Source organism: Thunnus albacares, chromosome 11 (genome assembly GCF_914725855.1).
Source record: "Thunnus albacares chromosome 11, fThuAlb1.1, whole genome shotgun sequence".
NCBI classification, from domain to species: Eukaryota; Metazoa; Chordata; class Actinopteri; order Scombriformes; family Scombridae; genus Thunnus; species Thunnus albacares.
Window position 1 is genome coordinate 10,251,224 of NC_058116.1, and position 23,889 is coordinate 10,275,112.

Consider the following 23,889-nt stretch of genomic DNA (forward strand, 5'->3'; position numbering starts at 1 on the left):
CGCATGCTCCATGAGCTCAATGCGCCCATAGAGCATGCTCACTAGAGATTTCCGCCGGCCTAGATGGCTAACTTCCGGTTTAGTCCTCTAGCTAACTTGAATGGGGATAAAACTATTCAATCGTGCAGCTCATTCAGACTTTTGAAATGTGATCAGACAGAATGGATCAAATTCTGATAGTGAAACGAGTCATTTTGCGGGGGTTGTGGCACACAAAGAATGTATCGGCTGATTTACAGATGTCTCTTTCACAATGTAAGTCTATGGTAAAAAGTCTTTTGGCCCAATAGCATCATGTGACATTGTAATTACACGGTTTGGCCACTATGTCAAATTGACTTCAAAGCCTGGCGCTGTTCCTGGGGTCTTTTGGGTGCAACATGGCAGGCTCCATGTTAGAGGACCCGCTCCTTATGTAGATATAAAGGACTCATTCTAAGGTAACGAAAACACGAGTCTTATTTTTATGAGATTATACACTAATTAAAACATACTAATGAATATTATATTCCTTCTCTGCCAAGTCTGTTCCACTAGATGCCACTAAATTTCACGCACTGCACCTTTAAAATTAGTTTTTTCAAAATACTATTGTTGTTTTTTTTGTTGTTGTTTTTATTGATTGGTCAGCGTCAAAAAAATTAAAAACTATAAAAAATAAAGGGTCCAAAGGAGGCTCACATAATAAATACTTCCTAAGCAGTGGTGTGATGGGAGTTGAACTCCGTGCCGCTGACCAATGAGAGGCCGGCTGTGCAGTCATCCCAGCGGCAGCAGCAGCATCAGTGTATGTGTGTGTGTGTCTCTGAGTGTGTTGTAGCCTGAATCTGGACACCCTCTCTAAATTGAACAGGACCCCTCTGCAAGCAGGCCGTGCATTTTGCCCCTCTCAATGTGCTTTTTACCAAATGGAAGCAGAGGTGTTGAACCCCCAGATGATGGCAGACGTCAATGGCAACAATAAAATCACCAACGCGGAGCTGGAGGTGTTAAAGCTTCAGGAATTGGTCCGAAAATTGGAGAGGCAAAACGAACAATTGCGGACTCGAGCGAACGCTGTAAACAATTGCTCCATCGGCCCTCATCCCCAGACCTCGTTGTCGTGTCTGCATGGGGGTACAGCTTGTCCGAGTGACAGTTTCTCCAGCAAATACAGTATTTTGAGTCCAACTCAGTCGCATCCGTGTGCCCCTGGACTCCGGGGATCAACGGAGGAGCCTTTCGCCTATTTCCAGGCGAGCTCGGTGTCTCCTGATGCCGCCGCGGAGGACAGCGGCGCCGCTGGACCCGCGACTGTTCTGGATGAGGTTGATATTTTGGACCTCAACACCGTGCTCCCTGTCGGAGAGCCTGAGAGCTGGTAACTGCTCTGTTTTCATCTGCCACTTCATAGCAGCCACACATACTGTATGTCTTTGTGAATGTACAATGAAAAATGATTGTCCCTGTGTTTCTCTGACCCTAATAGATGCTTTGTAGGCCACAGGACTGCCAACTAGCTACAGTTTAGAGACATGGTGTGTAATGCTAGCCTTCCATGTATCTCCCTCTCATTGATCACATTATTGATCCCTCTCCTAGTGGAGTAGACTTGAAGGCACTGGCATACAGAGTGACTTCTTACAGGAGGAGAAAGAACAAAAACAGGTCTGACACAAGCTTTGTGCATCCCAGAATGCACTGTGCATGCAGCATAGGTATCTATTCAGAGTAAGGCAGCACTGGGATGAAATTAGAAACAATGACCCCCTTCAGCCTGTGATCAAACAGCTTGGCTTTGTGTGTAGTGCTCAGCCCCAGGCTGAACTACTTTGAAGCGCCGTATCTGCTGACTTAGGTAGCTCACACACTGACACGCTGACTACTGAACCGTCTCCAGCTTTATGTATCTGATGTGATGATGTGGAAAATGTAGCACACAGCTGAATGCAGCAATGATGGCATCCAACATTCACCCGCTGCGGTGGTATATCCTCACTCCATTTATCACGACTAATTAACCACAAAGTCAGTGTAACACCATGACCCAGTTGCTAGATAAAGGGTCGGTTCTGCTTAGTCACAGGTGACAACTCACTTTTTTAACAATCCAGTTTAATTGATTTTTAGCAATCTGTCACTCCTGTGTAGCATTTAGCTTATTGATTGATTCTATAATCTTTCCCTGTGTGTGAAATTGAGAATCAGACAGCATGTTTTACCTTCTTTACTCACTGCTCAGATATCTTCTGCTGATAGCTAGCAGTCAATGATATGGGGATCCAGTTTCCAGTAATAAGCTCTATTTCTCTTGTCTTGACCTGCACCTGGTTTTGTAGAAGACTTATAGGTTGCGCTCAATGCACAGTTTTATGGGCTGCAACTAATGATTATTTTCCATTATTGATCAATCTCTTGATTACTTTATAAATGATTTGATTGTTTAGTCAGAAAATACTGAAAAATGCCCAGCACAATTTCCCAGGGTGCAATGCAATAACTTCAGATTGCTTGTTTTGTCTGACCAACAGTCCAAAACTTAAAGATTTTTAATTTAGTATCATATATGGCAAAAAGTTACAGCAAATTCTCATTTTAGAAGGTGAAAAAAAAGAAAGTTTACTTGATATATGACTTTTGATGATTAATTGATTTATCTCAATTGTTGTCAATTAATTTTCTGTCAATCCTATATTTGATTATAGTTGTCACATCCTATACATTATTGCACTGAATGAAACTATCACCAGTTGAATTTTACACATTTAATTTTAGATTAAAATGACAATGACTCTTTACACAAAATCTGATATTTTTTTGACTTTGTTGCATTTGGATGTCATGAAAATCACTCCCTTTCCACAGCCACCGGATCATTTGCGATAAAGCGTCCTTACCTCACTGTGTTGCTCAGCTGAGAAATATTGCCACTGTAAAACGTTCAGTCCCGTAGGATCACTAAATGCTATTTCATGTGGACACAGGTCGTTCTGCAGATAAATAATGTCAACTCTCACCATAAAACAACAATATGGTCTATGCTGTAAAGGTGTCAGGATTAAACTGTGGGTTGTGCTCAATGTTTCAGGCTGTATGTGAGTCCCAAAGCCAAGCTGCAGGGTGAGCGTATCCTCAGCCCTCTCCAGTGGTGCAGGCAGGTACTGGACCACCCGGGGCCTGAGGTGGAGCTGGCTAAGATGACTCTCTGTCACAGACTGGACCAAGGTACTGTGTATTTACCGCCCCGAGATTAACAGGCTCTCATCTGAGGCCACATCTGGACATCTGTCTCTCTGGTTGCTGACATGTGATCATAAGCTGCGACACACTTGACACAAAATGTCTCCACGTGCAACGAGGATTTCAGTGGCAGCTTCTGAATCGTGGGAGCGTTTCACTGCACACAGCTCTATTGTTTCTCTCATTTGACCATTTAAATCACTCGCTTTAAATTTATGGGTTGTAAAGTTGCAAACGACTTCCCACAGAGTGATTACTTATGTGGCAGCAGAGTTGGAAGCGCTCCCATTTACACATATCAGCATCTCCAGAGGACAATTAAGATCAGTTTAAGGGATTTGCTTCTCTGCAGATAGAAAAAAAACAAAAAAACAACTCCATTTGGAAGAACTCATGCTGTGCCGTTGGATGGCATCACACTGTGTTAAATGGAAGACAGTGTAGAACAGAGCAGAGAGGATTACAAAACTCTGGTCAGAGTATCACCATTACATTGCACCGCCTACAAGTGGCTCCACGCACTCAAATCTCCATGTTAAAAAAAGCACAATTCAAGGGAAAACATACTCCATTTTAAATTTACACTCACGTTTTTTTAAATGTTAAAGGAATAGTTTTGGGAAATATGCTTATATGTCAAGAAATAGATGAGAAGATTGATATCACTCTCATCTTCAGAGAGTTATCATCCTCTCATCTAATCTGACTCTTGGCAAGCTAGTGAATGTCAAATTAGTCCTTTAAATTCAAATATGGCTTTCAGTGAATATACTTGCTCACTAGTGTCCTGGTTTTGATCATATTTGGAATATACTGTAAAATTTACATCCATGGAACATAGTAAAACCTGTTTATTCACCTTCTTGTACACATGATTTTGATATTATCTATGTTTCTCATCGTCTATGTCTTTCACTCCTCCGCATCCAACAAATCTGACATTTCTCTGCTGTCTGAGTCACCAACAGTTGAGGATGAACCCACTTTGGTTTCTGCCTGGACTTTGCTGTAGTTACATGTCTGCTGGATTTAGCTTCTCCATCTCCATTAGCAACAGAAGAGGAGATGAAGACTACAGTTCATCCTGTGCATTACCACCGTCGTACTTCATTACACCATTTATCGACATATTTAATGTTTTACTGGCTACATTAACTACTATCCAGACACACTGCAGACCTGAATACAGTGTTTCCACTCTGAAGCATACTGGAGTTTCTCAAATATGACGATGGCTTATTCAGATTCCTGAGACCCGAATATCATGTTTATATGTGCAAACACATAACCAGGATACTACAAAAAACGATCATAACCGGGATACTAGTGTGCTACAGAATGACATTTGCTGCTGAACCCAGTTTCATATTACGTGCTTTACAGTTTCTACACTCACGCAAGAGGATATGGTTGCCATAGAAACCATGCTTAACTGGGTTTTGAGGCAGATTTACCCAACCCTCACTGCTCAAACATCCTGCACAAGAGTCTCTTGTACTGTGAAAGCATGTACTTATGTGCACGTATGAATACATACAGTGTGTGTTCTGATTTTAAAATTCAACAAGAGTTTTCTCAGATCAGTTATTTTCATATTGTGGACCTACTATGTATGCACTTTATTTTCAAAAATGCATGTTTTTAAGTGTTTGGATGTTTGGATGTTCATTAGTGCGTGTGTGTGTGTGTATGGTTGAAGGTCCTCGTCTTTTTCTAAAGCTGTATTCAAGGAAGGTTGGCTCTACTCCTCCGGGTCATGAATACACTGTTGTCTCTGAGCTCCAGTAGCCGTTGTTTGTGTAACTTGCCGTGAATGCTAGTTTTATCCAGTAGTGGTTGAGCCTAATTGTGTTGGGAATGCCAAATGCTCCACTTTGTCAGGTGTGTGCCTCCCTGACTACCAATCAGAGGGGATGAACTCAGTGTTTACACACTGAACACACATTATTTCATGTCAGTCATGTCATTTCAGGCAAGTTACTCACTGCCAATCACTTTCTAATGAAGCATACTTTATTAAGGGTTTACAGGTTGCAACTAATTGCCTTCTTAATGGTTAAAAATATTAATTAATGCACTATAGATCAGTAATGAGTCATTAATTAGAACAACATTTGAGTTGTTCTAAAAAATAATCCATATCAATTTTACTACTTATTTCCAAATGTAATAAAATGTTTTAACCATTATTAAAGTCATTAGTTACAACTTGTAAACCTTTGCTAAGTATGCCTGATGATAATAATGTACCATAAAATGAATACAGCAGGAAAACATTAAATGTGTGCTCTATAAATGTAACCCCCACATCCCAAAGTAGACCGTAGTAGATCTAATTCCGATTTTGGGAATGGGATGTAGCCTACATGCACAATCCCCGCTTATCCTAAGATCCCTCTAAAAAAAAATCTGTAGTTTAGCCCAATAAGCTGCAGTGGTAAGCTAAACCTCATCTTACTGTATGAGCCTCTTCTGTCGGAGCTTTGACCAAATCATTTACAACGTCAATGCTGATATGTAAAGAGCAGATTAACATTTGGCCAGAGTGTGTTACAGTATAATCAATGTACCGCTTGTGTGCACGTTTGGCTATCTATGTGTTTGCATGTGTTATGGTAAAGCAGTCTGACTAACATGCCCTTTGCAATTTTGTGTCTAGCTAAGCGGTGGAGAGGACTGTCCTCCGTCCGTCCATACAGCTGCATAGAGGGATTAAACACCCTCAGCTGCCCTGTCCTGCCTTACACTAAACCTGCTGCACTAACCGAGTCCCCAGGTAACACACATACTGTACATGCTCTACTACACATAGTACACACGTATATAACTCCTGCTAACCACACGAGTATCACTCTAACCTCTGTTGGGCTTCTGAGGATCATTTATAATCGTCAATAGTTCTGACTTTATTTATCTAAAATATTTTATTGGAGAGTAGACAGGAAAAGAGAGTCTGTAGCCAGACTCGCTGCGGTCACATGGTCAGTGCTTAGAGATTTAACCTAGACCATCAGGGTGTGGATACAGTGCGAATACAGATTTATACAGTATTAGTGGTCAAATTACTGAATTAATTTTTATCTGTAGAACACATATGTTAAAGTGGGCTGTCTTTACAGGATTAAAAATGCTGTTGAATTGTGTATTTATGTTAGTGGTAACACTATTAATTAAGTCCATGGATTGATGAGTTGATTGACAGAAATTGACTTTAATTTTAACTGACTGATCATTTAAGTCATTCAAGTCAAAATGCTAAACATGATTATTAATTGGTTAGCATTGGTAGTAAGAAATTATGGTTATAGTTTATTTATGTTTCTCACTATCTTATTTTCAGCCATGTTAGAGGTATAACTGGGGGTAACTGTCAGTCCATTGGTTGGTCGGTCCACCACTTTGGTCCAGACTAAAATATCTCAACAACTAGCAGGTGGATTGCCATGCATCCTGCAGACTTTACTGATCTCCTGACTTCTCCTCTAGCGCCCCCATGAGGTTCATATATGTGGTTTTGAGTGAAATTTCTACACAACTATTGGATTGATTGCCATGAAATTTGGCACAGACATTCATGTCATCCACAAGGTTAATTATGACAATAACTTTAATAACTTTAACTTTTCCAAACATCAGCATATTAGCTTTGTTACTCTGAGTATGTTAGCACACATTTATACACATTCAGATCAGGAAGCTGCCCAGAAGAAAACAGTCTCATCTGGTGGCCAATAAGCAGAGTTAAGGGCCTTGCTCAGTGAGGACCTGCTGGTCACAAGCTTGCTTTACTAACCTTCAGGCCAACGCTGCCCTCATTCCAAAAGTTAATGACTTAACAACATAGCAAATAACAAAATGATACAAATGTGCACAAAATGTGTAAATGAAGGCTAACTGGCTTTTGTCGTAACCTTGAAAGTCTATAAACTATAGAAATCATTATCTTCATCTCTTACATGGAAATTCTGAATTGAGTGTACTAAAACTCTTTCTTTTAACCTCATAGCTGTTTCATTTATCATTCAAAGTAATAAGAAAAGAGAGCCAAATGCATCTGTTGCTCCCAAAAGACTCTTGGAGCTAACTGTATAAACATAACCCAGATTCTTAAACAACCTGTTACTTGCAGTTTACACTCAGATTACAGCAAATGCTTGCAGGGCAGAGATTATAAGGTCATACCCTGAGACAGATGGTGACAAACAAACTCCTCCAGACAAAAAATTATATCCAATATGAATGCTTTTTCTGCCTTTTCATCCATATTTTAATTGTACACAAATGTCAGAGAGTGTAGTTTTGATTTACATGTTAGACTGGTTCTCAGAGATTGAAACTCTTCTCGCTTTCACTGTGTTTCTGTCCTTCCAAGCTCCATTGCCATCATCTGGTCAGTCTTTCCTCCAGCCAACCCTTCCACTCAGGGCCAGCTGCAGCCTCAGTGACAGAGCACCCACCTTCCTATCAAACTCAACTCTCCACAGTAAGATGCACTGACAATCTGTCTTCTCTGCACTGCCATTCATTGTCACCACCTATCCATCTGTAATGGATATATACGATTACATGCTATCATACAGACTGCACATCTGCTGTGAAAACATCTTCTCTGTGTGTTGAGTGCCTGTATCGCATGCAAGCATTTACAGTCGGTGCAGTTGTCTCTGTGTTTCCTCCAGTATAGAGAGTGAAATGTCTTGATGAGAGAGATTTGGCTCTTCCGTGTGTTTTTAGACCTTGGTCGCCGGCATGCTGCAATTAGCCCGCAGTCTTCCGTGGACAGTGAGGTGGGTGTTTCAGAACTGGAGGATGACTCTATCTCGATGGGATACAAACTGCAGGACATGACAGATGTGGAGGTCATGGCTCGACTTCAGGAGGAGAGTGAGTTGACTATTTAAATATCTTTTAGGCTTTACAGGAAAGAGAGAAAATAAAATACACTCCTTATGAAAAAGTGCTTGAAATCTGAAGTAATTAAATCACCACTGCAAATAATGCTACATACAGTATGTGGGTCATTAAAAGCACCATGCACATCATTGCCATTTGTCTGGGTTTGGTTATGATTTTTGATTGTTGACCAAAAAACCTGCAAAACCAATGACATTCCCATCATCCACAGCAGTAGTTCAATTAATTCCTTAATTCACTAGCAGATGTTAGCATGCTAACACACTAAACCTAGATATGGTAACATTTAGCTCAAAGCACCACTGTGCCTAAGGATAGGATCACAGAGCCACTAGCATGGCTGTAGACTGGTTGGTTGGTCTCAGGCTCCTCCTAACAGTATGTGGAGGGTTCCTTTAGCATCAGACTAAAACCCAAACTGTTTGGCTGAAGATGACTCATTGTGTAGTGCATTGCACTGCTCGTGGGTTGTAGATGTTATATAAATGCTGTCCATTTTTTTTATTTTTTTGACTGATGTATCTGATTTGGCCACTGTGGAGCTAGTTCTCTTAATTGGCTTTAAACTTCATATGAAGGCCCGTCATACCATAACAGTGTTTATTCTTGTGATTTAGTAGTTCATACTTTCTTTCAGAAGAATAAAACCATACTATACTGTTTAAGAACTGAAATAATACTAGTGAATGACATCCAGCTATATAATACAACAATGATCACCATTCTGGACAGACTGAAATGGATGACTTTGTTACATTGCTGATGTATGTCTAAAACCAGGATAAATGTTTGACATCTAAACATCTCTAAACATAAACAGGCAGCAATATCTTGATAAATTATGCAGGAGATTTCAGACAAAAAAATCTTTCCAGTATGAGTTTGGTCTACTCATTCAGTAATGGAATAATGGATGAGGGGCACCTCAGAGTATCATATAGAGTATATGAGGTTCAGGTTCATTTTTTTCCACAGATAAAAAGCATTGATCTGTCCCCCTGTAGGTCTCCGACAGGACTACGCCTCTACCTCTACCACAGCCAGTCGCCGCAGCTCCAGCTTCTCCATACACTCCCTCAGGCGCAGTGAGATGGATCTCGAGGAGGAGGACGAGGAAGATGAGGGGTACGACCAGCTCCCTCCTCCCCAGCCTCGACTTTTCCGTACAGGGTCTATGCAGCGGGGCAGCCTGCCCCACTCTCACACCTTCTCCAGTATCAGAGACTGCAGACGCAGCTCAATCACCCCACAGTATTCACTCAGTGGACTCTCCCAGTACTCTGGGAACTCCAGCCTGACCACAGAAACACACACAGCATACAGGAATAGCACAGGTGAGTGCTGAAGAAATTCCTTGTTCCTTTGCAGATTTCATGTCATCAAATATCCTTTATCATAGTAAATAATGATGTTTCTTCATGGGGTCTGATACTTTTTTCAATGAAATGGACAATCCCAAAGTCAGACCAAGAATAGTTAAGCGTCTTTGCAGAATTACCCACATTTGAGATGTCCCTAATTTCAAACCAGACCATTTTTGTATGTGCCAAAGAGGATTTAGTGAGTGCTCTTGGTTACAGGATTTAAAGAGCTTCCTCAGTTCAGCTCCGTGTTTCAGTCTACTCTGTTGTCTCTGTTGAGTGACTGACTGATATTGTAGTCGTGTTGAGGAGAATATTTTCAGGATTTATCAGGACATTCACATGCTATGCAGTTTTGATTTGAATCAAGTCAGAATTCTTCGAGGGATTGTTTGACATTTTGGGAAATATACTTACTCTCTTTCTTGCCAAGAGTTAGATGAGAAGATCGATACCACTCTCATGTCTGTATAATAAATATGAAGATGTAGCCAGCAGCTGGTTAGCTTAGCTTAGCATAAAGACTTAACAGTGACTTTTCCATTCCCTAAAATGTCAAACTATTCCTTTAATGTTGGATATATGAGTGAAAAACCTCTGAAGCTCCAAATCGAGTGGACTTCTACAATACCTGATCTGGTTTGTTGATACGGTTACGTAGACAAGCTACGGAGAAGCATGCCCAACCTGATCCGAGCTCCCAGCATGCCTAGTGTTCCCAGTATTCCATGCCTGGTGTCTCCCGTCAACCCACCCTCCCACGGCCCTTCCTCCTTGCCAACGATGTCCTCCCTCCGGAGCAGCCAGAGCTTTGACTCGTCCAATGGGCTCGCACGACTCCAGTCCTCCAGTAAGACTTTTGTCCTCATGTCTATGAGTAAATCAGATCTTGCCATACTGTCACTACTTTCATGTCATTTTTCTCTTGCTGTGTTTCAGTTCCCCCACCTGGCCAGCTCAGTCAGCGTGTCCAGAGCGTGGGAAATTTCCCCACTATTCCTCGACACCCTCTAAAAGCCACAGCTTATGTAAGCCCCACAGTCCTGCAGGGTCCCACCTCCACCTCCCTGTCCACCTCTGCCAGTCTACACTCCATCCCTAGCAGTGCTGCGCTGCCTCAGCCCCTCAAACCCAGCAGCAGCTTGGTACCGCAGCCGCTAAAAGCCAACACCAACCAGTCGGCTGTCCCCCGCAGCTCGCTTCCTCGCCCAGCCTCCTTTGTAGGACTCAGTGGAGCTTCACGGCCGAGCAAAATCACCCAACCCACACGCAGGTAAGAGCAGATACACTGAGCCAGTAAGGTTAGCTTAATAAGACATGGTTGTCTAAAAAAAACACATCTTATCAGTCTGTTTGACATATTTCAGTCTATACTGTACATCATTGGATTTTTATAAACGGATTGTTATATCTTAGATTTTGGTGAATCATAATGCATTTTAAAACTGTGTATTTTATTTTATTAAAGCTGCTATATTCTATATTTTCAAAGTAAAATGGATCAAATTACCACATGTATATGAAAGGTTTCACTGTAAAGACGAACCCATGGAGGATTATTATCCAACTCTGCAGTCCCCTTCTGCTCTACAAAGCTTTATAGCTTCTTTCAGCTCATTGTTTTTGTTTTCCAGCCAACAACGTTACTGTTTTGGTTTTCTCTCATTGCTTTCAGCAACGTACTTTCCAGATGCAGCAGGCAGTTGTTTTCAGTGGAAAAAGCTCTAAAAATGGATGGACGGTGAACATAGTGGAGCATTTAGTAGCTAATGAGCCGAATATTTCCCTCAGGAGGTGGTGGACACTGAAAACAGAGCTGAAAGGAGAGTAAATATTGCTCTGGATGTGTAAATGCTAACAAGATCGCTTTATCAACTTATAAAGTGATAATATGTCAGTGTTGTGTTTACAGCGTTTACAGCTTGTTTCCGCTGCCACCAAGTGGATGAAAATTTTGTTGATGAATGCAGATGAGGAATTTAATCGACTTGTTTCTCTCCTCCTGCAGTTTGCTGACTCCCCCAAAGAGCCTCGCCTCCCTGAGCGCCCTGAGGGACGGCAGCTGGAAAGATGGCTGTTACTAAATCCAAATAAACTGACGTTCAAGAGGTATACAGGGTAGCACTGGATGGGACCCAATCGATTGACACAATTTCTACGCGGAGGGCCCAGTCTTGGGCTGTGACCCAAGAGAAAGTGACTGTTAACCTTTTTAAAAAGCACTACTCTTGACTGAAGGACAAAGTAGAGACTGAGAGCAGTATGGGTCCAGCAGGCTGGATCTTTTCCTTACTACCTGCTGAAACACAGACTGACACACTTTGAAACAACCTGGCAATATTCTGGTAATCAGTTGTTAAATGTGAACTGGATCCTCTTTGGTATGTGTTTTTTTGATTTGTCATTGTGGATAATTAAGGCTTTCATTCAATAGAATGAAAACTTCTCTCCAGCTGAAAAACTACGCCCTTGCTTTTGTACATGCTTTTAATGATTTCATATGACTAATTTTGCAGATATTCATTTTTGTCAGACTGTGGTGTCAAATATGAATTTGAACCTGAAACTGTATTTTTACATCCTGTGCCTGTTTAAAAGTAGTGTAATTCATGTCCATTATATTTATTGACCTGACCTCACAGCACTTTTTATCAGAATTATGATTAACACGTTAAAATAAATGATCTTCTTTGTTTCTTAAGTAAAATGTGACAATTTGTTAATGTAAGTGTACACACATTATCCTTTGGCTAATTTCTTTTCATTATTGTTTACATGACGGCTGAGATTTGTAATGTTCTTTGATAAACATAATTGCTGCAATGATATTGCACATAGAGCCCTGATGCTTTTTATGGATGACAAGAATTTAAAGAGGAGGTTAATTTTTAAAGTGAATAAAAGCCTTTCAGAGTATTTTTGTGCTTCTCCAGTCTTTCTCAAATATAGTTACTTTGATTAAAGAATCAAAGAAATCCATTTCTCAAAGTTAATTAATGTTCATGATCTGCAGATGGTTATTGCCCTGTAATGGGCTGACATTTTTCAGTAATAATTGATGTTCTTTTTGAGTGAGTGACATCATTGTTTATTTAAAAGGGACAATTCATATTAATAATGTCACTAAATGTGCAATGGTTAGTTGAACAGCTAATTTTTGTTAAAATAGAATATTGTTACTCTCAACACATTAACTTCAACGTGTGCAATAGAAAAATGATTTGACCAAATTATACTGAGTTTTCTAGAATATAAGGATGAAGACACAGCACAGCACACCTTTATGTAACTGCTGGGGGCATTTGAACCTGACAGTTGTTAGCTCCACAAGGGACCCTAGAGCTAAAGTGACTAATGTTTAACAGCTTAGTGTGTTGATCTTGAATCTCCCCAGTAACACTCTCCACACTCATTTTTGGCATACTGTACCGTAGGGTGATAAGATACTTCTGTCTGCTATTTGGAATATTTTGGACTGTAAATGTAAGTATATTAAACAGCGATCACAGACATCGAAGCAGAGAATTGTTTATAATCATCATTAAGTGTGTGACCTGCACGACTGATCTTCGTGGAATTTGAGATAATGCCCAACAAAGCCCAAGAGGTATGTATGTTCATTTTTTCACTTTCATGTATCTTTAAATGCCATTCAGATATTTCACTGACAGTGATTTTGCATGTTATTTTGTTTTCTAGGATGCTGTAATCAACCTGAAGACGCTGCAGGAGATTTCCAGGCAGCTTGGTTTTGAGTGGACAGTCCTGGCGTATGAGCTTGGCTTCAACAGAACTGAGATAGGACGCTTCCACACCAAATCCACTGAAAAGAGTGTCCAGGCTAAGACCATGTTGGAAAACTGGTATGTGTGTGTGATTATAGTGTGACCACATATACACACCATAGTATACTTAAACACAGTGCATACATAGCGCAGTTCCCTGAATTAACAACAGATTATCAACTACTCGTTATCTGTATTTTTGAGGGAGAATGGAGCATTTACAATTACTGTACTCTTTATAGATTAAAACAGGGACCACATGGATTGGACCATATGTTTCTCAGATGTTCATCATTCTCCACAGGTATGAGAGGTCATGGGACAAGCCCAATAAGACCAAGCTGCTGCAAGATGGACTGGAGCGAGCAGGCAGGCGGGACCTGGCTGAGAGGCTGCGCTGCCTCCACTGGGGCCACCAGAAGCTGAGCCGCAGGGTGGAGCTGCCTTCTGCCTTCCCCTTCCTCATCACAGTCCACAAGACCATCCACAACCAAGACGGGCTTCGCAGGATCAATGAACTCAACCGTAGATACTAGATGAAGCACCTGAAGCTTTGGCTACGTTCATGTTACTCGACCATGTACATAGGCTGCACTGCACACTGAATGTAATCTGACATACTGGATGTCACTGAAGAAACAAATGAGAGGAATGGGACATATAGTTATATCCAGTATACACTGTAGTTGTGCCACGTTTAATGTCTTGTAAGACATTAAAGCTTCACAATAAAGATGGAAAGCAAGTTTGCAAGACCCACATTGAATTCCAGTTCCATTAAAATTAAAACAACTGAACAAGTGATAGATAGATAGATACATAGATACATAGATACATAGATAGATAGATTATATAGCATAAAAATTATCATAAATATAGCACTGGTACTGGTACTGTACATATTTTTCCTGACAAGTCAATTAAAATGTAGTTTTTAAAATGTCAATAAACTTCAGAATGTGAAAAATGCCTATCACAGCTTCCTAGAGTCAAGTTTGACTCAGTAGCTCTAAGTGTACTTTAACACAGTGCCATGAGCAAGTAAACACACAAGACAACAAAACTAAACAAAGATAAGCAAACATAAATTTAAATCTATTATGTACACACCTGAAAATGGATACTCAAGTCAAATTGTTACTGCAAACTGTATATACAGGATTATGTACAGGTTATACAAGTAGTGCAGGAGTTCATGGCAGTATAGTGAGTCACACAGATGTGGTTTATGTGCATCTATCGATGGATATACAGTGCAGAAGATTCAGCCTGCTTAGAATAATGTTTGAAAATAAACAGATATTAGATGTCACTAACTCATCACTGCATAAAAGTACAGCAAGGTTTTCGTATTACTGGGTTGTTGCGTTGTGTCTAATTGTTTTGGTGTGCAGGGCTCTGTAGCCTATACAAGACAGCAGAGGTTAGAAAGGTTGTGGCTAAGGAAATCTTTTAATCTGGTAAAGACCCTGAACAGCCAGACAAAGCTCTAATTAGACCAACAAAGCCAACAGGAGAATCACAGAGACGCCAGTCAAGTACAGTCTCTACATGCCCACACGCCTCTGAGAAGAGACTAAATAAGTGAAGTTGCCTGTGTGGGTGTACCATGGATGTGCAGGTTTATTCCAGGTGAGGTGGTGGTCAAATTTAAATATTAAATGAATGAATTTCACTCATCAAACACATTTAAGCATCGAACAAATTTAATTTAGTCATGCACCATGCACACAAATATGGAAGGTACATTTGATTAAATTATTTAATTTGAATGTTGGCAGCTCTCAATCGACCCAGTTCTCCTAGCCTATCAGAGACCCTGAACCCTTTCTTAGCAAGCTTGTGTGAGCGCGCAGTGGCCGCAGAGGCCTCTCACTCTGATATTTCTAACCAACCAACTAAGGCAACGAGCACTAACCAATCAGAGGCAGAGTAGGGGCGGGTCTTGGCAGAATGCGGGTGGGTAATAAAGAAATAACGCCGTGCGGTGAGCCAGAGCGGAAGCGAGGAGAGATTGCCTTCAAAACAAGCGATTACATTTTTCCCCTTGTGTGTTTAAGAAACTAATTTAAGTAGTGGAAAGTGTAAAACATAAATAACTGCATTTAAAATCTCCAGAAAACGTGTTGGGTTGGCTTCAGAAATTAACCATGATCAATCGCTGCAGCACTTGTACATAATTGTGAGTTTATTTTGGCAATTACTCCCGGAAAATGTTTATTTTAACACTCGCCAATTTGACGGTTAATTTTTTTTACGAGAGCTGCTGTCCGCTACGTTCGGGAGAGATAATACAACTGACTAGCAAAGCTAAGAAAACGGATACGACTGGCTCAGTGTTTTTCAGCATATAATTAACGAATTATCTCTGATTTAAACGCGACATTATGGTCATTTTGAGACAGAGAACTGTCGGCTTTCAGACACACAGGCGACCGCTGAGCCACTAGCTGGTAATGTATTTTTCGCAGCATGTGTTTGATTTTTGTGTATAAACCGCGGATGTGTCACTACCATCGCACAGACCCTTTGGTGTTATTGAATGTTGTCAACCGCATGACAGCCGGTTATTTGAAGCCTTCGCCGCCGACGTGAAATAATAGCTCGATTGCTCAGCGAAGTTTGCAGCAATGGCTTCGGCGCTGAGTTGCTTCAGTGGTCCTGAGGTGCTGGAGGACGTGAATCACGCCCCGGGTTTGATGAGGGAATTGAAATTACTGTACGACTGTCGGCTCCTCGGGGACGTTACCATCGGGGTGGAGAGCGAAGAGGAGTCGCTGGAGCCCGGAGGAGAGTCCGCTAGAGGTGACATTGACCGACTGTTCCTGTGCAGCCGCAACGTCCTCGCCGCCGCCAGCCCTTACTTCAAAAGCATGTTCACCGGGGGGCTGAATGAGAGCATGCAAGAGAGAGTGGTCATCCGCGGGGTGGACGCTGAGTCCATGTCGGTCATCATCGACTATTGTTACACAGGCAGGGTGACCATCACGGAGAGCAATGTGCAAAGGCTATACGCGGCTGCCAATATGCTGCAGCTGGAGTACATCAGGAAAGCCTGCTCCAGTTTCATGACAAGGAGGCTGGATCTCTCCAACTGTGTGGGTATTTTGAAATTTGCTGACACGTATGACAACCCTGAGCTTAAGGAGAATGCACAAGCCTTCATAGCCAGGAACTTCAGCCAGCTGTGTAATGGAGGGGAGCTTTGTGAGCTGGACTTGATGCAGTTAAAGGAGTTGCTATCTCTGGACACTTTGGATGTGGACTGTGAGAGAAAGGTGTGCTCCGCTGCTTTACAGTGGATAGAAGCAAATGCACTGCAGAAAAAGGACTCAGAGGATGCATTGCAGGCACTGAAGTGTGTGCGGTGGAACTTGTTTACTGAGAAGGACAAGTGTTACCTGGAGGGGCTCATGGCCAGGCCTCTAATTGAGAAATACCTTGAGTCTTTCTTCAACAGGTCTGCAGAGGACGGCTGTGGCATGTCCGCAGCTGTGGACGTACCAAAACACAGAATAGGAGTGAGCGCAAAAGAAATGATTCTCTTCTTTGGCCTACCTAATGACAACATAATGTGCTGTGACCCTTATTCAGAGGATCTGTATTTCATGGCTCCCCCCCTCGAAGATCTCAGCAGTCAGGACTACAAGCGCTCCACCATGGAGTCCTTAATCGCCTGTGCCACCCCTGAAAACAACCTGTACCTAGCCTCCCACCTTTCAAAACATTTCTGGCTGTATAACCCTGTGCTCAACAGCTGGCAGGAGTTGGCAGAGAGACCGCTGGGGAGGATACACTCTGGGATGGGTTACCTCAACGGCCATGTGTATCTCCTGGGAGGAAGGAACCCAGTGACGGACACTAGACTAAAGGAGGTCGAGTGTTATAGCGTCCAGAGGAACCAGTGGACATTTGTGGCTCCTCTGCCTCATTCTTTAGGTAAAATGCAGGTGGTGGCGTTGAATGACCACCTGTATGTGGTGAACAAAAGAAGAATGCTTTGCTATGATCCTAAGAGGAACCGCTGGCGTCACTGTGGCTCACTGAGACGAGACAAGCTTCACAAGGCCTGCGTGTTTCAGGACCAGATCATCTGTGTGTGCGACATCCCTGTGGTGAAAGCCTACAGTCCCACCAGGGGGGAATGGAGAAGGTTGGGTGACATTCCTATCGATAGCCGTGCCCTAAATTACCAGGTGATTCAACACAACAACAAGTTGCTCCTCCTCACCCAGACTCTACTGCAGCACAACAAGAACAGGGTCCTCATCCACGAATACGACCCAGCCAGGGACACCTGGAAGAATGTCATGGCAGTGTATGTGTCCACCCTGGGACCAGTGTGTGTTTCGACACGTGTGTACCCAGCGTGCCTCGGCTCTGCTCACAGCTTCTCTACAGAGGAAGACGATGACAGTGGGTCCAGTGCAGACTGGGACTTTGATGGACTAACAGACGCAGACTCTGACTCTGGCAGCTCTAGCTCATTCTCAGATGAGAACTGGTAGCGAAATGTGTCACTGTGTCAAAGAAAAGTTAAATTTATTTATAATTTAATGATTATTACAGGGTTCTGTCTGCCAGGAGAGGTCGCAGATCCAGATTCAATTCAGTATTAAAGCCAGTCATTTACGGTAGGACCGCAAGTTGATCAGAAGTGGAAATATTTTCTTTCATATATCATCAGTCTGGCTATGATCATTCACAAAAATGATCACAGCTGGTTTCAGTTATACTTCTCTTTTATTTTCAAGTCAGCACAAATGCTGGTAGTGACACAGTGTGTAGACTCTTGTTTGCTCAATAACTCACAACAAATACATGATAGAAACACAAATAGTCCACAGTAGGTTCCCCCATAGTGTGGAGTATCAACCTTTCCAGTTAAGCATATTAATGAGGGCAGCTGAATTTCTTAAGTAAACATTTTGTTAGAATTGGAGGAATTGTGAGAGATATTAAAGAAGAAGGGTAAAAATCAAAGTAGCAGAGGCTGAAATATCACCATATAGGCTCCAGACGAGGGTAACAATGCAGAATACACCTTTACACAGCAGAGATATTTTAACCTGTCAAACACATGTGTTACTAATAACATAATTCATAGCTGAATTGCACTGCAGTAATTGCTCGAACTGAGTCATGGTTCATGTTGTTAGCTCCACCTGTGCACTTCCTGCTATGACAAGTCGAATGTCTGCTGTCAAAAAAGGCCTATGAGTATAATTCAAGTGTGCTTTGATGCTACCAAAATTCACATTGACAATATTTATTCAGGAAATTAAACACGTCGGGTACAAGATGAATGTACTTTTGACAGGAAGGAAAAGAAAAACTGGTGATGCTCATTAGGGAAACACATCAGTCAAATGCAAAATATGAAGAATCTTATGTTGCTCTTGATTTCACTTTCGGTATAGCAGGAGCGCTTCGTGGCTTTTGTGTGTAAAATCTCTTATATTTTTTGTAATGCAGGCTTTCTGTAAATACTACACTTCAAAACGCAAGCTGCAATAACCTGGCTGATGTCTCTTGAGTACATTTTTAAAACTTGATGAAGCTCATTTAGAGCCACAGAAGACCTTATATGACTTTTTGTGTTGTGCCCCTTTAATGCTTTAAGTCTCAACAGCGTTGTCTGATATTAAGAGAGGAATATGTGCTTATGTGTCATTTAGCTTGACTACATGAGTACACCTGCTTATGTTCTGTGTAAAACAGTGACTGTGACTTTTTTAGACATCAGGCAGCTTAAGTGCCTCATGTTTATGACTGAAAACACAACCAGTCATTGACAGGGCTATCTGATTCGCTGCCCTTTATATGTTGTTGATGCACATGAAGACGTCACACCGCTGTGTTGTGAAACTCACTATGAAATGTATATGCCAATGTACTGTACACTGACTCAGGTTTAGGCTTCAGCAAAAGCCTGTATGCCATGATTTGACTTTTTTTCTGAGATGTAGTAAAAATTAGGTTGTTTTGGTCAAAGATGATGAATTTTATGAAAATTATTTGAAACAGTTTTATTGCGTGAATGTATGTGCTTTTGTATCTGTATTTTTTTTTTAAGTTAACATTTATGTTACGATCAAGATTCACAAAGTGTTTAGAGTATTGTTTGGTACTGATGAATTGTTTTTAGTTCAAGGACAATTTATCTGCATGTGATTCGTGTTGCAAAGCCATCGGTTTCCACAGCCTCCCCATACACTCACCTACCAGGTTATGTTTCTAATCTGTCTGCCCACATTGATATAAATGTGGTGAACAAAATATTGGAAACACCCATCAGTACAAAGCAATACCACAAACTACAGCCTCCAAAATAACCATTAAGTTGAATCAACCATGAGGGTACGATTAGTTGTATTAGATTCAGCTAGGTGTAACTAATAAACCGGCAAATGAGTGTCACTGTTGTCTGTCTTTGTACATTTGAGATCACAGATAGTTAAAATGTTACTTTATTATTATATTTTTGGATATGTGTGTGTGGGAAGGGGGGGTGTGGGAAATTAACTTTTTGAAATGTGAACATCTGCCAGTCACTAACAGATAAATGTTCAAATTCACCAGTCACTCAATAGTAAATCATTATTTTGTGTCTGAAATCTACCAGCCATATTTTACCAGCATTTGTCTGGTGACTCGTGCTTATCGCCCACCCTGGGTGGTAGGCTCTGGTAACAAACAGGGTCTGGATTATAATGATGTTTTTGGTGTATGTGTCAAATAAACCTCTGTGTGTCTGATACAGAAGAGCATTTATTTTTTAAATTCAGGAAGTAAGTGCATATAGCACATCAGGTACAAAGCAAGTACACAATACAAAATACAAGAGTGCTGATAACATATTCAACATTACAGTATTAGTATTTATTAAAATATAATTGAATTGAGAGATTAATATGAAAATAAGTAAAATAACAAATCTTTCAAATAAGGAAAGACAATAAGAAGACCATGCATTTGTTGTCAGTGGTTTCTTCAAATATATTACTTTTGTTTTAAGAACTTCTTACTTTTTGGTAATTCATCTCACCTAAGAACAAAGAAATAGAAGGTTGGGAACAAAAAAACTGTTTTTATTTATTGTACATTTAAAAAAATCCCAATAAAATAATAATTTGTATAGCACTTTCTTGAAACAATGTTAACAAAGTGCTTTACATACAATAAAATTCAGGGAGACAGTGATGTCATATTACCACAATTAAAGATGCAGTGTGTGGGATTTAGTGGCATCCAGTGGTGAGGTTGCAGATTGCAACAACAGAATACCCCTCTCTCCCCCTCCTTCTCCCTCTCCAAGCATGTAGGACAACCTACGGTGGTCCTGTCTAGAGCCAGTGTTTGGTTTGTCCGTTCTGGACTACTGTAGAACCATGGTGGGCTCCATGGAAGAGGACCCTCTCCCTATGTAGACATAAAGGTCTCATTTTAAGGAAAAAAACAACAACCAATGATTCTTATTTTCAGGTGATTTTACACTGATTAAAAGATACTTATGAATATTATATCCCATTTCTGCCAAGTCTGTTCCGATAGATGTCACTAAATTCTATACACTGCACCTTTAAATAAATAGAAGAGCTGAATAACAGAGAATAACAGTATTCATAAAAATAGGAATAAAAGGTCATAGAGGAGATAAAACAAACAATTAAAAACGTCAAAATTTACAGAAAGACCCCTCAGTGGCCCTGTCTGTATAAGTGTGTTTTTAGAAGGGATTTGAAAGAAGGAATTAATTTAGCTAATATGAATATATTGCAAAGAGTTGTAGCCTTTGTTGTCATGATAGTAACTCATGATATCTACTCAAGAGGTGAACTGTCTCGACAGTGACATCTATTGGCGGTGCTTTCACAGTTCTCGCGATGTTTCGGCACCGCTCAGTCTCCAGACTGCGAGAAGATGAGCGATGGCAATAGAAAACAAACCTGGTGAGGTATTTGACACAGTTTTCAGTCGAAATGACTCCTTAGAGCTGTCGTCGCATCACGACTGCGAGACTGCACAAGCTCGGGTTTTCAAGATAATCGTGATAGGAGATTCAAATGTAGGGAAGACGTGTTTAACTTACAGGTTCTGCGGTGGCACTTTCCTGAAGAACCCAGAGGCAACCATCGGGGTCGATTTCAGAGAGAGGACGCTGGAGCTCGATGGGGAGAGTATCAAGGTGAGAGGACATAAAGCACACAGACCTACCCTGTGATGCAACACACGCACATATATACCTCAGTGTCTGGAAAGACGACCATCTGTTTATTCTAAGGCTGTTTATTGGGATTACTCCACTACAAATCATAGGCCTACCTCTAGATGTGAGAGATGACCATCTGGAAGGCAGTTTCCAATAAAATAACAGTAGATATTATACTTCTGTAATAAAAAATATAGTACAAACATCATCTCCAAAGGTTTATTTGTTTTACATTTATTGCTGCCTTCATCACTCAACACACACAACTGATGCACCTCACATATCATGCTGATTGTAAATAGTTATGTTTATTTAAAATAAGACATTCAATGATACATAAATGTGGCTGTGTAGCCAAAGTCTGATCTATCTTTGTGTTCCTCTGTGTCATAGAGCTCCATTGTTGTCCAAAAATGATTAAAAACACATCAGTGAGCCACACCGTTGCAGCGGGTGACATGCTCATTCATCATCATGAACACAGTGCACCATAGTTTTATTCGAGTCAGTCCCAAATACGCCATCCTGTGGCTGTAAATACTCATAATTGTAGCACATTTGTATTCATCTGTGGCTGAAAATATCACCAAACAAATGCACTTTTTACTCATGTTTGAGGAACATTTGCTAAAAAACTGCAGTTCCCCGCTGTCTTGGGAAATTTCTATCAAAAATGAAACTATTTGTGACCCAAGTCAGAAAGTATTCAGAGACGCACTAACGCATTGCTGGTTTTGGTCTTTTCATGGCCATCTTATCCTTTAAATCAATGTGTGTTTCTTTTGTGCCAGCTGCAGATCTGGGACACAGCAGGTCAGGAGCGTTTCAGGAAGAGCATGGTGGAGCACTATTACCGCAGCGCCCATGCCGTCATCTTTGTGTATGACGTGACCAGCCTCCTATCCTTTGAGAGCATCCCTGAATGGATTGAGGAGTGCAGCCGACACTCTGTGGGGCCCCTGGTGCCCCGCATCATGGTGGGGAACAAATGTGACCTGAGGGACCGCCGGGAAGTGCCCACGTCAGCTGCCCAGTGTCTAGCCGACAGCTACAATTTCCCACTGTTTGAGACTTCGGCCAAGGAACCTTCTGAGAAGGAACACGTCGACGCCATCTTCCTGACTTTGGCTTATAGACTGAAGAACCACAAACCTCTGAGACTGAAGCAGCCCAGTGAGAGCAGTATAAGGTATCTGTGGAACCAGAGAGAGCAAGAAGCAGCAGTTTGTCAGTGCTGAGGTCACCTACATCCTGTTGTGGATGGATGTGCACAGAGCGTGTCTCAAGGTCATCACAGCCTTCATTGACAACATGGGTGCTGAGGAAAGCAGTGCTGAACAGACTTTCCTCTCATTAAGACTGTATTCAGAAAGACCTAATATGATCATGGGATAGAAAAGGAAGAAGATACCTATGACTTTACTTTTTTTTTCCTTCCTGCTGTACCACACATATAGTGACAGTATGGGCCAACAAGTTTGCACAATATTTAATCAACATTTCAATGAAATGCATGTAATGATGTGGAGGTATGCAAAAACATTTTTAGCTCAAACTGCACATAAAATCACTTTGAGTCAAAGAAACAGATGATATGCAATCAGCCGTCTAGCAGCACTAATCTACAGTATTCAATGCAGACAGTGAATTAAAGGGGAAATAGTTTTCAGTGTGTGTAAAGGGACCAATAAGGTAAACTGAAACTGTGAAGAAAATTGTGCAATCGTTTTATTTAACAAATGTTTTACAGTGACATTTCAGTTCTTAAGAAAAATATAACTGCATTGGGAGTGCTGTTGTGGAATGCGCATCTCTTAAACACAAATATGATCATAACCAGCTTTATTGTCAGCTCATTCGCATACACACTCAATCAAACCGGTAGCAGTAATGACAACATGTACTTGTCTTTTGAGACAAATTGCAAATCCAGATAGTTCAACTGATAAACAGTGATTCAGTGGTCCTTGAAATTCATGTGTTGGCATAAGGTAACTGATGGTGTGAAATAAAATCACAAATGATACATGTGTTGCATGTAAAGCTGCAAGAAAATAAAAATGGTTTTATCAGTATTATTATAATTTGAATTATTGAGGTTGCTGGTTGCAAGTGTTTGGTATGATGAGTATAAGGGCAGGGCTGGATGTACTCTGCCATCTTTAGGCAGCTCCCTTGGTCTGCATAACATGACTCAGCATTGCTCAGTTACACAACACAACGCATTTCCTAACACACACTATTCTTTCATCTAATGTAAAACAAGTTATTGCAGAATATATCTTTTGTGATTCATCTGTTTATGTTTTACCCAGTTCATTTACAATGTCCCTGCCTAAAGCTGAGCATCAATATGAATTATTTTCTATTTAGAAATCACTTCAAGGTTTCAGTTTCA

General features: G+C 41.0%; 4 protein-coding genes across 5 annotated transcripts; all 4 read left to right on the top strand.

Moving 5' to 3' along the window:
- The first annotated feature begins 773 nt into the window (after window positions 1-773).
- slain1a (SLAIN motif family, member 1a) lies at window positions 774-12,410 on the top strand. The gene is made up of 9 exons (XM_044366677.1): window positions 774-1,360; window positions 3,068-3,204; window positions 5,879-5,995; window positions 7,592-7,702; window positions 7,954-8,103; window positions 9,138-9,467; window positions 10,156-10,344; window positions 10,434-10,767; window positions 11,503-12,410. Exons 1-9 carry the CDS (start codon window positions 909-911, stop codon window positions 11,576-11,578), a joined length of 1,896 nt encoding a protein of 631 aa, XP_044222612.1. The 5' UTR covers window positions 774-908; the 3' UTR covers window positions 11,579-12,410.
- Window positions 12,411-13,080: 670 nt separating this feature from the next.
- On the top strand, window positions 13,081-14,068 carry wu:fc50b12 (uncharacterized protein LOC103911624 homolog). Its single transcript, XM_044366681.1, has 3 exons — window positions 13,081-13,101; window positions 13,194-13,357; window positions 13,584-14,068. The coding sequence occupies exons 1-3, from the start codon at window positions 13,081-13,083 to the stop codon at window positions 13,813-13,815; spliced, it is 417 nt and encodes a 138-aa protein (XP_044222616.1). The 3' UTR covers window positions 13,816-14,068.
- Window positions 14,069-15,269: 1,201 nt separating this feature from the next.
- Window positions 15,270-20,039, top strand: kbtbd7 (kelch repeat and BTB (POZ) domain containing 7). The gene has a single exon (XM_044366314.1). The coding sequence runs from the start codon at window positions 15,910-15,912 to the stop codon at window positions 17,785-17,787; it is 1,878 nt and encodes a 625-aa protein (XP_044222249.1). The 5' UTR covers window positions 15,270-15,909; the 3' UTR covers window positions 17,788-20,039.
- Window positions 20,040-21,104: 1,065 nt separating this feature from the next.
- Window positions 21,105-23,569, top strand: zgc:101559 (Ras-related protein Rab-33B-like). Of its 2 annotated transcripts, none has more exons than XM_044366319.1 (2): window positions 21,105-21,467; window positions 22,289-23,569. In XM_044366319.1, exons 1-2 carry the CDS (start codon window positions 21,210-21,212, stop codon window positions 22,727-22,729), a joined length of 699 nt encoding a protein of 232 aa, XP_044222254.1. In that variant the 5' UTR covers window positions 21,105-21,209; the 3' UTR covers window positions 22,730-23,569. The 2 variants fall into 2 exon arrangements, with proteins under 2 accessions (XP_044222254.1, XP_044222253.1); XM_044366318.1 differs by having other exon boundaries at window positions 21,121-21,467; window positions 22,283-23,569.
- Window positions 23,570-23,889: the final 320 nt, after the last annotated feature.